General features: G+C 40.7%; 1 protein-coding gene across 2 annotated transcripts in view; it reads left to right on the forward strand.

The window, feature by feature from the left end:
• The window catches only part of slc35f3b (solute carrier family 35 member F3b), a 95375-nt gene extending 80884 nt beyond the window's left edge, over positions 1-14491 (forward strand). For both annotated transcript variants that reach the window (XM_051648770.1, XM_051648771.1), the window contains 6 exons: positions 1322-1664; positions 3592-3811; positions 6845-6970; positions 7465-7657; positions 7777-7866; positions 12527-14491. In XM_051648770.1, coding sequence (XP_051504730.1) covers positions 1322-1664; positions 3592-3811; positions 6845-6970; positions 7465-7657; positions 7777-7866; positions 12527-12765 — 1211 coding nt within the window. In that variant the 3' untranslated portion in view covers positions 12766-14491. The remainder of the gene's footprint in view (positions 1-1321; positions 1665-3591; positions 3812-6844; positions 6971-7464; positions 7658-7776; positions 7867-12526) is intronic.
• Positions 14492-15963: the final 1472 nt, after the last annotated feature.

The raw sequence follows: 15963 nt of genomic DNA on the forward strand, positions 1-15963 counted from the left end.
TACATTAATATACATTTCAAAAGAAATAAAACATCAATCAGTAATAGACAGATAATGCGCTGAGAAAAGATGTGTTTTAAGCTGAGATTTAAAGATAGAAATAGAGGAGATGTCACGGAGGCTGTGAGATAGAGAGTTCCACACTTTAGGTACAACTACACTGAAGGATCTCCCACCAAAAGTGGATAGACGAAGTCTAGGGATAGACGACAATTTGGAATCAGAAGAATGAAGAGTGTGTGCTGGTGTGTATGGATGCAGAAGATCACATATATAACGAGGTGCCAGATCATTGAGAGCTTTGTATGTCAGGAGAAGAATTTTAAACTTAATGTGGCATGAGACAGGTAACCAGTGAAGACTAAACAAGATGGGAGTAATGCGTGCAGAACGCTTGGTGTTAGTGAGAACTCTTGCTGCAGAGTTTTGGATGTATTGTAATCGGGCAATAGTTTTAGCTGGTAGGCCAGTAAAGAGGCAGTTACAGTAGTCGAGACGTGATGATATGAAAGCATGAACTAGTGATTCTGCATCCCTCTTGAATGTTTCAGGGAAGGTTGCAGACTGGTCTCACAGTGAAATCGGAAACAGTAGGTTGACTTTTCTTTAGCTATCGGTCTGTGCCTACCGAAATGCGAAACACTGCCTCCAGTGTCCAAAGCGGTAACTGTTGTTGGGCGGATGGGCATGTGTGAGCTCGATTTTCCAGGTGAAATGTCCACAGAGGGGCACCAAAGTCAAGTTGTTTTCAGCAGTACAGGCTGTAATACAGTAAAGAGGAATGCATATTTTATAAACTGTACACCCCAAACCAAACCCCAAACCTAAACCTAACCAACAGTGGAGTAAAAATGTTATGTTAGAGGGAAAAATGCAACCTCTGAATCACATTTATCACTGATTATGCAAACGTGATTAGTTCCTGGTTTCAATGTGGGATCTGAACCCAGGTCTCCTACACTGTTGATGCAACATGCTTCCAGTAACGCCACAGGGGAAGGTAAACATGCTTTTAACAATGTTTATTTTTGAAATTCTGTTTGGTGAAATTACATACTTCAGCTTAAATATGCAGAAACAACTATAAAAAATCCAATCATAGGTTGGTACACCACGAAATATATAAACACTGTGGCTTGGTGGCGCAATCAAAACATTGCTCTGTTTGTTTGAGCATCCCAAGTAGCCCGACACCGCAACACTGGCTCAACCAATGGTGAGAAATTGTGGCAGGACTATCTATTTTCGGCAGGTTTAGTGTTTGTAAAAAATTTTTACTTTTGCATTTCCATTTGGAGACGTTGTTTGTGTTTGTTTGTAGGTGAAGACCGGCCGCGGGAGAACGTTGTGGGTACCGCCGATGGACAGGCGATGGTGGGTGGAGCAGGGGTGGAGTCAGGAACGGGGAGGCAGAGAATACGCTGCTGTGTGCGAGTAACAGCCGTCCAGGTGCGAAAGGCAATATGGGGTGTAGCCATGGTGATGTGCGTGTGTACGTCTTGGGCAGGCTCTACCCAGCTGGCCAAACTCACCTTCAAGCAGTATGATGCACCATTCACTCTTACGTGGTTCGCCACCACGTGGAACTGCCTCTTCTTTCCTCTGTATTACATCGGCTACCTGTGCAAGAGTCCAGAGAGACAGACACCAAAACAGAGGTTCAGGTAAGAAATGACACAAAATGTTATTGTGGCCCCAAAAAGTATATGGACACTTTTTGAAGTCATTACATTGGATGCAAAAAATATCAAAACAAGTGCTTAAAACTAACTTCACTTTTCCATTTTTTGCAATTGGTCATTTTCAGTAGACATAGTCACACAGGTGTCCTAGAAAGTAACCACAGGTGTAGTTAAACAGATTCACTATGGACTATGCTCCACTAAGTTTGACAACCAAAAAATGTCCAAATACTTTTTGTCTTAATTTTGAGCAAAATATCTTATTGAATTGAAAATATATATATTTTGGTAAAATGTTTTGGGGCCACTGTGTTTCAGCAACATCTGTCAAGTAATATGTACATTTTATGTGTGATATTCCAGAATGATCTAATAAAATGTACTGTAACTTCTGATTTGGCATAAATACAAAAATTAAATGAAGTACAGTCAGAATATCCAACTGTTGCATTCAGTAAAATCCCTTGAAATGACCCTTATCTCTGTTGAGGGGGACACTGAGGTAATTCTTAATATGTCTGGTACTGTAATGTACTATGTGATGCAATTCACGGATGGGCTCCCTCACAGAATCTCTCTTTAATCATGTGTGTCCTGAATACTAAGCGGTCTCATTTCTTATTTAAACCGGCTCGTTGGAGGAAAATATCTTCCTGCTTTGTTTTCGAAGTCCAGTGCAGTGATATATAGATTCTTCAATTCTGTTCAAAGCCTAATGTTATTCATAAGCTGCTGGTCTTTGACATGCAGTCCAGAGTCCCATCTAGCATTTTAGAGAACACCAGTAGAAAATGGGCAGTAAAAGTTCCTACCCATAATCCCTCTCTCTTTTGTCACGAGCATCTGTCAATTGTGATGTCAGTTGGCCAGCAACAAACTGCACCATGACTTTAGTACCACACATGCTACACAAGACCTGCTGATTGATCCTGGAGATTGTCAAGCTTTGAACTGAAGTGAACAGACCTCTGGCTACACATTTTCATCATGCATAATGGGTCTCACTCATTCACCATGTATACATACTGTATTTGTGTGTAAAACCCATTTGTTATGCTGTAAACATCACATCGAAATCATCAGTTCACACTTAAAAAAATGTTTTTTTTAATTATGTCACGAAATTCGTGAACATTAATTGGGTTATGCACAGATAATTTCAAAGGGATTTGGAGCAGGGCAGCACCCTATGAAAGGTTTAGCTGCTCATGTCCTCTTGTGTTCTCATTTCATTATGCTTTGTATTATGGGTTTTAACCACAGCATGCTTCCTGCAAGGCCTTGACACTTTTCCTGACAAATATATCTTAAATATAAACGCCCATCTGAGTTTGAAAATGCCCACAGATTGGGAAACGCCCATTATAGTTCCACAGAGACCTATACTTCGAGTAATGGTGAGGGACTGATGGTAGAAACAATTTCTGTGCATATCTGTCGTCACCTCAAATCATACTGCTGTCACCTCAGACTCGAACAATGCAGTGAGGAAAAAAAGCTGTGAAGATTGTTTTCAAGTGCTGTCTGTCTGTTGTGTATTTTGTATGAGGTTTTGAGGGTGTGTTCAAGTCTGTACTTATTTTTGAGCCTTTAAAAAAATTATACCCTCAAATGTTTTAAATTATTTTTGTAGACAGATATACTGTAAATTGTACCTACATATGAATTTCTTTACAAAACTAAGATTTTAATGTAAACAATCTAAGCAAAGTGTGGCTACTTTGATAAAGCTAAAATAAAAGCTGGTTTTGATTTGTGAAAATTTTTTGGGTCACTACATAAATGTTCATTTCTAGCTTTGGAAAGTAGTTCTTTTTTAATGCACTGTGTTCCTATGATGTCTTTTGAATGTATTATTTAAGTGTGCATGATTTAGAGAATGTATTGATGTATTTATTATGTTTTGTAGAGAGTGCTGTCGGTTCTTTGGGGATGATGGACTGACGGCAAAGGTGTTCTTTACTAAAGTGGCCCCCTTTGGGCTGCTGTGGATCCTGACAAACTACCTGTACCTGCAGGCTCTGAGGAAGATCAACACCACCGATGTATCTGCTCTCTTCTGTTGCAATAAAGCCTTTGTTTTTCTCCTCTCCTGGATTGTGCTGCGGGATCGTTTCATGGGTGTCAGGGTGAGTGCACGGACCATTGGATAGATGGATGAATTTCAAAATCGATTTGTCATGCACTTTTCATAATGCTTGATCGACTGACTAATGAATGATATGTAATCAAAGTGATTGGCTAGATAGACAGATGGATAGACAGATAGACAGATAGACAGACAGAGAAACAGTAGAATGGATAGATAGATAGATAGATAGATAGATAGATAGATAGATAGATAGATAGATAGATAGATAGATAGATAGATACGGACAGACAGACAAATAGATAGATATGGACAGACAGACAAATAGATAGATAGGTCATTATTAAAGATCTAAATACAGGCTACTGAAAGTCTACTGAATGTTTGTTGAAACACTGTTTACTAGCTATAGCAAGCCAGTTGTTAAGTCACTTATAGTTAAATATCTACTTGGGACCATCAAAATAAAGTGTTACCTTAAATAATAATTGTATTTAGAACCCCTGTGAGCAAGCTGAAGGCGACTGTGGCAAGGAACACAAAACTCCACCAGGGTCGTAACCGCCATAGACATTAGTGGTCTTCAAATATGTTTTTTTTTTTAATAAACCTGCTTTTTAAATTAATGATTTCAATTACTTTTTTAAAACTATTTTTCTTAAACTTATACTTGTAAATAGTACAAATTATGGTTTATTCTCATTCAGGTATGTCCAAGTATTTTGGCTATTAAGTTAACATACTGTACAAAACTAATATAATGCAATATCATAGAGGAGGAAATTTATCCTCTATGATATTGCAGCAATTATCCAGATATGGAATGAGATTATTAAGCAAACTGTTATCAACTCCTACATGCCAACTGAATAAAATAAGGCAAAAATAAACATTTCACACAGTGTTTAGTGAGAGATATGATTGATTCAAACACTAAAAGTGGTTGTTCTGTATATGTATTATTATATTACAGTTGGAATAATAAAGTCTTAATTAAACATTATGTTTTTTAACCTATTGAGATATTTTACTAAGTTAATTGTAGCATTTGGTTACATTATGTTTTGTGATTTCTCATACCTTCTTTATATAACACCCATCACTTGTTCACTTTTGGCCTCTAGTGGGTGAGGCTTTTCAGACAGATAAACAGCAGCACTGGGCAGGACAGTACAGTACAACATGAGCGAGAGTGTTACCCGCTAGGACAGTTTATTTTGAACAAGAGGGGTGAACAGTTACGGAATTTACCGCGGGAGAACAATACCGAACTGATGTGGACTGATAGAAGTGGGGAGCCCTTATGTGTGCGTGATGGTGCGAGGAACCGGATAGCAGGAAAAAAAATTCAGTGAAACGTCAAAAGAAGATCGCAATGTATGTTATTGTAACTATATCAGATATTATTATAAAAACATGGGAACTCGTTGCATGAGCATTGTTTGCCTCCATCATTTGAATTTCAGAGATATTTTTGTTCATTTCGGTGGCATTTTTGGCCCTGAGTCCCCGTTAATTTCCGACACTATTGGCATTGTATCTTTCTAAGGTATTTAAAAGTTTGTTTTAGACATATAGTAGCAAGTAAACAAGATATGTGTCATATATGTCAAACTACATTGTGTTAACATTTGATGTAGTTAAAACATTGCCTACCTTAAAAACAAGTGAAGTTTGATCAGTGATTAAACGTGTTCAGACTGTTCCCTCGTACCTGAATGAACGGCTCCTTTCCAGAATAAAATGAAATATGCAGAAAATCACAGTATTACAGTTCTTGTATAGTGACAGGGCAGAAAGTCTTGGAAAAGCTAGAGAAGAAAGGACATCAGCGGCAGTTTATGAGAGCTGCTGTGCTCATGATGCTGTGCCCTGCGTGCTTCCGTCATGTCGCACACAGCGCATTTTAATTTATAAACAGATTTAGCACTTATAACTTTCTTCTTCCCAAACATTCAGAAATATTATGTTTTTTGTTTTTTTTTTTGTACTTTGTAATTGTGGAGAAAAAGTGCTGTAGCGAAGTTGAATACTTCATTTTTAATCAACTCAAGTAAAAATACTATTATTTATTTATACTTAAAATAATTTACTCAAGTACTGTAACGAGAGTAGTTGTAATTTGTTACTTTCCAACTCTGCAAATAACTGAATAAATTCTGGTAGTATCACTCATTTTTGGTGGGCCTTGTAATACAACACATTAAAGTTGAAAAAATATAGTATAACCATGATATTTCTCTTTCCAAACATGTTTTGTACCAACCCTGTTACTTTCAATGTGTACAGCGGAACTAACTATAGCAAACATCATTGCATCACACCACATCCACCTTGAGAGCTTGTGGAACACTGTAGATGTTGTTGAACTTTGTATGACAAATTGCTTGCTATGTTCCTCATTTGTAAGTCGCTTTGGATAAAAGCGTCTGCTAAATGACTAAATGTAAAATATTTTTCCCCCCGTAACAGAGTTTAATTATTGAGCTTAATGAGGCCAATATAAGTTTTAAAATAATTAAATGCTGATAAAAACTGTAAGAGAAACTTCTGTTTGAACCATATGGTCAAAGAAATTATGATTTCTCCCTCCAATACAGTATGATATCAGAAAGATCAAATCATTATTATAGGTGAAAATGCATAACAGCATAACAGGGTTGAACAGAAAAAGGACGTACAGACAAATTCTGCATTTTAGAAAAAAGTAGAAAATGGGCCACCTTTTTACTGTTTGAATCAACACATTGTGTGATGACATTTATTTTGTTTTTTGTATATATTTTTTTCCTGTAACAGAGCTGAACTATTGAATTTGATGAGGCCAATATAAGTGTAAACAATGAAATTTGATTTGGTCAAAGAAAATATGATTTTGCTTTCTCAAATCAGGTCACAAAGAAAGGGGGAAATGTCAGAGCATAACAGGGTTGAACAGAAAATGAAGGACCAATTCTGTGTAGATTTTTCTTTTATGATTTTCTCATAAAGCTTTTTAGAAAATAGTAGAAAATGTGCCAACTCTGTGCTGTTTTGACTTAATACATTGACGTTTATTTTGTTCTTGTACTAGATTGTTGCTGCCATTCTGGCCATAGCTGGAATAGTGATGCTGACCTACGCTGATGGGTTTCACAGTCATTCAGTTATTGGCATCACATTTGTAGTGGCCTCTGCATCCGCCTCTGCGCTGTACAAGGTAACCTTGTTTTAAATAGTTATAATCCTTGTGTTATTGCTTTTCAGTGTGTGTATTTTAGCACTTTTTACCAAATATTTTTCAGTTCAATCTTGTCTTCTATGGTTCTGTCTACTGTTCCGTCATTGAAACTGTATTAGTCAATAACTGAGCCCTGCTTATATAGTCATGGACTGACATGTGTCCAGGTAGTGCTGTGCTTTTCCTTTTTTTCTGTAATTAAAATGACCCCGTAAACCTATTTGCCATGATTGATTTACGGTGCTTTCAACTCTTGGCAGCCATCTGAAAAGGACAAATCAATAAGAAAACTGGACAGAAAGATCAGTTTTAGCTTCTCAGTGGCTATCATTTCAAATTAATAGTACTGTGATAGCCAGGTTACTCTATTCCCTCACCTCCCTGCCTGCAGACATTTGAAAGATAAGATGATGAATGTTCTTTTTCTATAATTATCCTGTTTTGATTTTTTATAATTAATTTTTTTTCCTCAGGTGCTCTTCAAGCTTGTTTTGGGCAGTGCAAAGTTTGGAGAGGCCGCTCTGTTTCTGACAATTGTTGGAGGTGCAAACTTTGTCTTACTGAGCTTTGTGCCAGTTATACTGTACTTCACACATGTTGAATACTTCACATCCACAGAGGATCTGCCTTGGGCCTACATTTGTGGAGTAGCTGGACTTTTGCTAGGTAAATAAAGATGATTGTGATTTTTTTTTTTTCGACACATTTAGGATTTCTGACTCAAGAGTACTACGCACAAATTTACTGACATTTAATTCACTGTTCGTCTGTTTCTTCCTCTATAGCGTTCAATATTCTGGTGAACTTTGGAATTGCCATCACATACCCAACGCTGATTTCACTTGGCATTGTGCTGAGTGTCCCAGTCAACGCGAGTGAGTTGATTTCCATCAAATAAACTTTGCTGCTTGTATCTAGGGAAATTGTTCCTAAAAGAAACAATATTTTGAGCTTATTGATTTAAAGGAATTTTTAGAATGAAAAAAAGTACCCTCATGTTGTTTGAAACCTACAGAGGCCACTTAGAGGACAGGGAGAGAATTTAGTCTCTGAAATAGTTTTGCGTGCCCTCACAAATGTTTTGCGTTCCCTCGCAATAACTTTATTCATCCCTTAAGAAAATTTTACTGGTTTTACTACAGTTACCATAGTTGAACTAAGGTATTTGCAGTAATATTATAGATATCACCAAATTTACCATGGTTTTACTACAGTAACCATATTTTATGATATTTGTAGTAAAATCATAGTAATAATAATTCCATAGTAACAGGAACACAAAATTATGGTTATAAAAACCATAATCATAATGCCAAAAAGCATTGTTACTACTGTTTTACTATAGTAATATCATAGATAATTTGTGGGACAAGAATGTTTTTTAAAACCATGGTTTCCACCAAAAAACCCATGCCCTTATGAAAATCAATACACTTCTTTTGTGTGTGTGTGTGTGTGTGTGTGTGTAAAGAATCATGGGTTTAAAAAGCATGATACATGTAGGGCTACCTCAAATTTACCATGGTGTTATTATAATAAAACAAACCAAGTGTTTTTTGGATGAATGATCTTTATTACCATAGTTTTCGTTTTTTCCTGTATTATTGCACGGTTTTGCAATGAATATCATCTATATATTATATCAATATAATAGTATATTTAAATATTGTCACTGTAATAAAACCATGGTAAATTTTGTGGTTATGATTTTACTACAGATACCATACTGTAATTCAACTATGGTCAGTGTAGAAAAACATCCTGGTTACTTGCATAACCTCCATTCCCTGATGGAGGGAACGAGACGTTGTGTTGATGTAGTGACACTAGGAGTCACTCTTGGGAGCCTGAAACACCTCTGGTCTTTGATAAAAGGCCAATGAAAATTGGCGAGTGGTATTTGCATGCCACTCCCCCGGACATACGGGTATAAAAGGAGCTGGTATGCAACCACTCATTCAGGTTTTATGCTGAGGAGCCGAGACAAGGTCCGGCCATTTCAGTGGGTAGTTCAGCGTTGTGGCAGGAGGGACACAACGTCTCGTTCCCTCCATCAGGGAACAGAGGTTACGCAAGTAACCAGGACATTCCCTATCTGTCACTCACTCGAAGTTGTGTCGATGTAGTGACACTAGGGGTCCCTATACAAAACGCCGCAACTGGCTGAACTGTGTTACGTGAACTGGCTGTGTGTGATGGGCAGATGACTGTGTGCCTCGTAGCCAGCGCACCAGGCCGACACATAACCTCCCCCAACATAGTTATGAGTGTCGAACGGCCCTTTGGAGACAAGTCGACTACCCAAAAGATAGAGACAGGCTAACCCAGTCGTGGCCTCTTTTCCCCTTCTTTTTTTCCACTCCCTAAAAAACAAGGGGGATTATTCGACTGGGCCGCCAGGTCAAGTTGGGGGGTGTCCCTCCCAAGGGGAGGACACCGCGGAGACCACACCTCGCTCAAAGAGAGGGGGGTATTTAAGTGGAAAAATACGTCACATGGTCTTGCCGACCATGTGGAGAGTCTCATGGTAGATCCTACCCAACGGGGAGGAGTGACTACAAACACAGAGACAGTGGCAGAGGGGGCTCTGCCCAAGGAAGATGCAGTTTGCCAACAGGGAAACGAATTAGCAGAAGATATACATCGCATGGGGTTACCTTACAGGGAACTGCCACATGCGGAGCACCTACCCCAGAACAGGACTCTTAGTTAGCACATGTACTGGGCCGGCAACGAGATTCTCCGAAAACTCGACTGCCACAGGGCTCGGAGGAAGTCATCCAGGAAACATAGTTTGTGAACACTACAGGGAATTAATGGCACATGTCTTCAGGTCAGAGGAGGTGAAAGGCGCTATGTGCAAGCGATACACCCGGCCGGCCATCCCAGGCTTATACGTTTGTATTGCATGCCACTACCTGGGACGAAACCGGTTCCACCCGGAGGTTGTAGAACCTTGCAAAGGTGTTGGGTGTTGCCTAGCCCGCTGCTCTGCAAATGTCTGTTAGAGAGGCACCCCTGGCCAGGGCCCAGGAGGCCGCTACACCCCTGGTAGAATGGGCTCGTAGCCCTACCGGGGGCGGCACGTCCTGGGCATGATATGCCATAGCTATGGCATCAATGAGCCAGTGGGCGATCCTCTGCTTGGAGACAGTGCTTCCTTTTCGCTGTGCACCAAAGCAGACAAAGAGCTGCTCAGAGATCCTAAAGCTCTGTGTGCGATCCAAATAGATGCGTAAAGTGCGCACTGGACACAGCAATGACAGGGCTGGGTCTGCCTCCTCCTGAGCAGCACTCGCAGGTTCACCACCTAGTCCCTAAAAGGGGTCGTAGGAACCTTGGGCACATAGCCCGGTCGGGGTCTCAGGATCACGTGAGAGTAGCCCAGACCGAACTCTAGACACGTTTCGCTGACAGAGAACGCTTGCAAGTCTCCTACCCTCTTGATGGAAGTGAGCGCAGTCAGGAGGGCAGTCTTCAAGGAGAGTGCCTTAAGCTCAGCTGACTGCAAAGGCTCAAAGGGGGCTCTCTGTAGACCCTGAAGAACTACAGAGAGGTCCCATGAGGCAACAAGGCACAGTCTGGAGGGGTTCAGCCTCCTGGCGCCTCTCAGGAACCTGATGATCAGGTCGTGCTTCCCTAAGGACTTACCGTCCACTGTGTCATGGTGTGCTGCTATAACAACAACGTACACCTTCAAGGTGGAAGGAGACAGCCGCCCTTTCCACCTCTCCTGCAGGAAGGAAAGCACCAATCCAACTGTGCATCTCTGGAGGGCTTCCCGTCAGGAAGAACACCACTTAGCAAACAGATGCCACTTAAAGGCATACAGGCGCCTCGTAGAGGGGGCCCTAGCCTGAGTGATCGTGTCTACCACCATGGGTGGTAGACTGCTTAGGTCTTCCGCATCCCATCCAGAGGCCAGACATGGAGATTCCAGAGGTCTGGTCACGGGTGCCAGATGGTGCCCCGTCCCTGAGAAAGAAGGTCCTTCCTCAGGGGAATTCACCAGGGGGGGCTGTCGCGATGAGCATGAGGTCCAAGAACCACGTCTGGGTGGGCCAGTAGGGTGCTACCAGGACGACCTGCTCCACATCCTCCCTGACTTTGCACAGAGTCTGTGCAAGTAGGCACACTGGGGGAAACGCATATTTGCATAGGCCAGGAGGCCAGCTGTGTGCCAGCGCGTCTATGCCGAGAGGTGCCTCAAACAGGGCGTACCAGTGGGAGGATTCTTGGGAGGCGAACAGGTCTACCTGTGCCTGTCCGAATCGACTCCAGATCAGCTGGACCACCTGAGGGTGGAATCTCCACTCTCCCCTGAGGGTAACCTGCCGTGACAGTGCATCCGCTGCAGTGTTGAGGTCGCACGGGATGTGAGTGGCTCGCAGTGACTTGAAGTGCTGCTGACTCCAGAGGAGGAGATGGCGGGCGAGTTGTGACATACGCAGAGCGCAGACCGCCATGGCGGTTGACATATGCTACTGTTGCCGTGTTGTCTGTCCGAACTAACACGTGCTCGCCCTGGATCCATGGCCGGAACCTCCACAGGGTGACCAGAATTGCCAACAACTCGAGGCAGTTGATGTGCCAACGCAGCCGCGGGCCCATCCATAAGCCGGCAGCTGCGTGCCCATTGCAAACAGCGCCTCAGCCCGTTTTGGAGGTGTCTTTTGTGACCACGATGTGCCTGGAGATCTGCTCTAGGGGAACACCTGCCTGTAGAAATGAAAGGTCGGTGCTGAAGCGGTCTCATATGCATCAACCCGAGCAGGGTGGCCACCACTGAGGATGCCATATGCAGGCTAGCACTGGGGGCGATTTGGGGACTCCAATGGGATCACCTCCACAGGGTATCCCCCCGCAGACCTCCCATTCCCCGATCGGGTTCCGGATGAGTCCGCCGGCTCGTCTCACGGCGAGTTCGACCTCTTGTTTGGAGCCCACGAAGCTGATGAGCACACGAGCGCTGCATCGGAGAGTGGGCTTGTCCAGTCGGAAGCAGAAGCCTCAGCTGGGTTCCCCCCTTCGGGATCGATTGCCCAGTCACAGGCTGATGCAGAAAAGGCAAGAAAATGTATGTAATGAATATAAACATTTCCAGATAGACTAAAATGTGTAATCAACTAGAAACTGCTCTTTGTGAGTACTCTATAAAGTAATTTTCAAAAACCCTTATGCAGTCATCACAAATGACTGGAAAATTTATGGAAATTGATTGTTCAAAAGGTGTGGGAACCCTTTGTATATTGTTCTTACTTCTATAAAACACAAAATATAGAGAAAAAAGAAGAAAGATATTTATCAGAATGTCAAGACTGTTCTTTTCCACACAATGGAAGTGGATGGTGACTTATACTGACAAAAGTAGTCCATAGGACGTGTACACTATTTTTTAAGTCTTTTGATGACATGCAATAGCCTCACTATTCACTGAAAATTTGTTGATGAAAGTCTTTTGAAAGCTTCATCTACACAATTTAAAGTGGTGGAATTAATGTGGCTCTAAATGTATGTATTTTGGATGTGTTGCAGTGGTGGACCTGTACACTTGTGATATCCACTTCAACACAGTGCGACTCATCGCTGTGTTCATCATTTGTCTGGGCTTCCTGATGCTGCTGTTACCAGAGGACTGGGATCAGTGTCTGATCGAGCTCATCACCAAACTCAGAAAGCGTGAACAACTTGCAGAGCCAGCCGAGACTGGAACCAGCTCAGGACTGAATTGGACCCGACGGGCGAGGACCTCCATGTCCACATTTTCACACTGATACAAACTCACGTTCTCCCATTCAAGTAACTGGAGGATGTTTTGAATATGTGAGCAAGAGCATTCGTTCCGTGATGTTCTTCAGTCAACGAGACTTTGTGGCCAAAAATGCATTATAAGAGCTGATTTCCAATAGCAAACTATATTTGGCAGATTCTGACTACTGTTAGTGGATGTGAAAAATTACTTTGGTCCATTATGGGAAACTCAAGTTGATTGATATTTTGACTAATATCTGCACATAACAGATTCCTTGCAGATCTGGAGATGGTTTCAATTCCCTCAGAGAAAAATGTGTCACTCTACCTGTCATCATTTACTTTACACACCCTCATGTTGTTCCAAATCTGTATGATTTTCTTTATTCTGTAGCACATTAAAAGAGAAGTTAAGCAGAATGTCTGAGCAGCTCTCTTTTGTACAAACAAAGTGAATGGGGACCAGGGTCTGTCAAACTCCATAAGGACAAAAAAGCTCCATGTAATTTGTCCATACGACTTGTGCGCTGTATTCCAAGTCTTCTAAAGCCATGCAATAGCTTTCTGTGAGAATCAGACCAAAATGTAAGTTGTTATTCACCTATAATCTTCCCCTACTGTGGGATTTTAACTGCTGCGACAGGCTCATTGAATCAGAGTTGAACTCAAGACTTACAGTAAATAACGGCTTAAATTTCAGTCTGTTCTTTACACAAAGCTGTCTATCATATCTATTCAGAAGACTCGTATGGACACCTTTCATGATACTTTTTATGGTCCTTTTTTGTCATTTTGGAGCTTGACAGCCCCAGTCCTCATTCACTTTCATTATATGGAAAGAGTAGTCAGGATATTTTTTTACAAATTTCTCCTTTTGTGTTTGATGGAATTTGTCACACAGGTTTGGATCAACTTGAAGGCGAGTTAACGAATGACTCTTACTGGCAAGATTCACTGCTGGTGCCCATTAGAACATGTGCCAAACATTGCAACAGATATTATGAGCTACAACTTGTGCTTCTTTCTCATACAACAAAGTTCTACCTTCCTATGGGTGTGTCTGAGGCGCAGAGGAATTTGCCTCCCAAACTGTGAATGAAGATCTTTTTTGAACTGATGTTGGTTAACAGCAATGCCCATGGTCTCCTACAGGGGCAACAGGAATTCCAGACTGTTTACACTGAGGATATTTCTCCAGGACATTTTTTTCTTAATCGCATACTAACCACTGTGAGGACACTTCAGGGTCAGTACTGGCAAACTAAAAGGCATTTTTCAGCAAGATGTGAATGTATGACATTTTCTGAAAAGTGCACCTACACTTTGTGCTTCGCAAAGGTGGTGACCAGAACTGCAGCCCCACATTTACATACACAAAACGCACATTCTGCACTTCATAAGACTCGAGTCACTTTTCTCAAACACAAGCTCTCAACATGACTTTTTTTATTTTATTTTTATTATTATTTCTAAATCTGATGGACTGTTCCATTTAAAAGGGAATTAGATCTACAGCATGCAGAAAACGCCAATAAATGCTAGCTGACGGCTTCACTTCGCTTTGATTTGCAGTAGGATCTCATCAGCACTGTCTCCCATTGTCATTGTTATGATGACAATAAATATAATATTGTATTCCTCTGGAATTATTGCTAGACATTATTGTAAACCTTTGTAAGGAATGATTTTTACACTGAAATGCATTATGATCACATTTGAGGACAATGACGCCAAAACAAATAAATGAAAATGGCATTTAATATATCTGCTTTGTCTGTTTTCAAACAATCAAGTGTACCATGAACTTACAATTCTCTTCTGTTTATCTTTATATATATATATATATAAAATTGACTTAAAAATTTAACTAAAATTAAACAGAGACATGGAACATGCAGTATCATTCAAAAATAGATCAAACAGGTCACTGCTGAGAACTAATATTTGTTCATACATGTTTAACAATGTCACGCAAATCAACTGAAATTGAAATTCATGTGCTGGGTTCTGTCCAAGTTAAGCTCTATCGACAAAATGTAATTTTTGACTGAACCTCAAAATCGTACAGTAAGGCACTTACAATGGAAGTACACAAAGACAAGCTATAAACATTAAAACGCATACTTTCAAAAATATTCATCGCTGTTCAAATGCACAGCGTTTGTATGTATAAATTTATATGTATAAATGTTTTCCATCTGAAAGGACTAAATATTAAATGAAACAAATAACAATAAAATGCAAAGTAATCTCTTCAGTAAACAAAATACCTTTTGAATGTAACTGTATTCTAATTACCAATGATTTCAATTGTAACTGTAGTGAAATACAGTTACTGATATTTTGTGTTTTAAATACGTAATCTCGTTACATGTATTCCGTTACTCTCCAACCCTGTTTATACATATACAGGTGCATCTCACTAAATTAGAATGTCGTGGAAAAGTACATTTATTTCAGTAATTCAACTCAAATTGTGAAACTCGTGTATTAAATAAATTCAATGCACACAGACTGAAGTAGTTTAAGTCTTTGGTTCTTTTAATTGTGATGATTTTAGCTCACATTTAACAAAAACCCACCAATTCACTATCTCAAAAAATTTGAATATGGTGACATGCCAATCAGCTAATCAACTCAAAACACCTGCAAAGGTTTCCTGAGCCTTCAAAATGGTCTCTCAGTTTGGTTCACTAGGCTATGCAATCATGGGGAAGACTGCTGATCTGACAGTTGTCCAGAAGACAATCATTGACACCCTTCACAAGGAGGGTAAGCCACAAACATTCATTGCCAAAGAAGCTGGCTGTTCACAGAGTGCTGTATCCAAGCATGTTAACAGAAAGTTGAGTGGAAGGAAAAAGTGTGGAAGAAAAAGATGCACAACCAACCGAGAGAACCGCAGCCTTATGATTGTCAAGCAAAATCGATTCAAGAAATTGGGTGAACTTCACAAGGAATGGACTGAGGCTGGGTTCAAGGCATAAAGAGCCACCACACACAGACATGTCAAGGAATTTGGCTACAGTTGTTGTATTCCTCTTGTTAAGCCACTCCTGAACCACAGACAACGTCAAAGGCGTCTTACCTGGGCTAAGGAGAAGAAGAACTGGATTGTTGCCCAGTGTTCCAAAGTCCTCTTTTCAGATGAGAGCAAGTTTTGTATTTCATTTGGAAACCAAGGTCCTAGAGTCTGGAGGAAGGGTGGAGAAGCCCATAGC

Source organism: Myxocyprinus asiaticus, chromosome 21 (genome assembly GCF_019703515.2).
Source record: "Myxocyprinus asiaticus isolate MX2 ecotype Aquarium Trade chromosome 21, UBuf_Myxa_2, whole genome shotgun sequence".
In the NCBI taxonomy this organism is placed as follows: Eukaryota; Metazoa; Chordata; class Actinopteri; order Cypriniformes; family Catostomidae; genus Myxocyprinus; species Myxocyprinus asiaticus.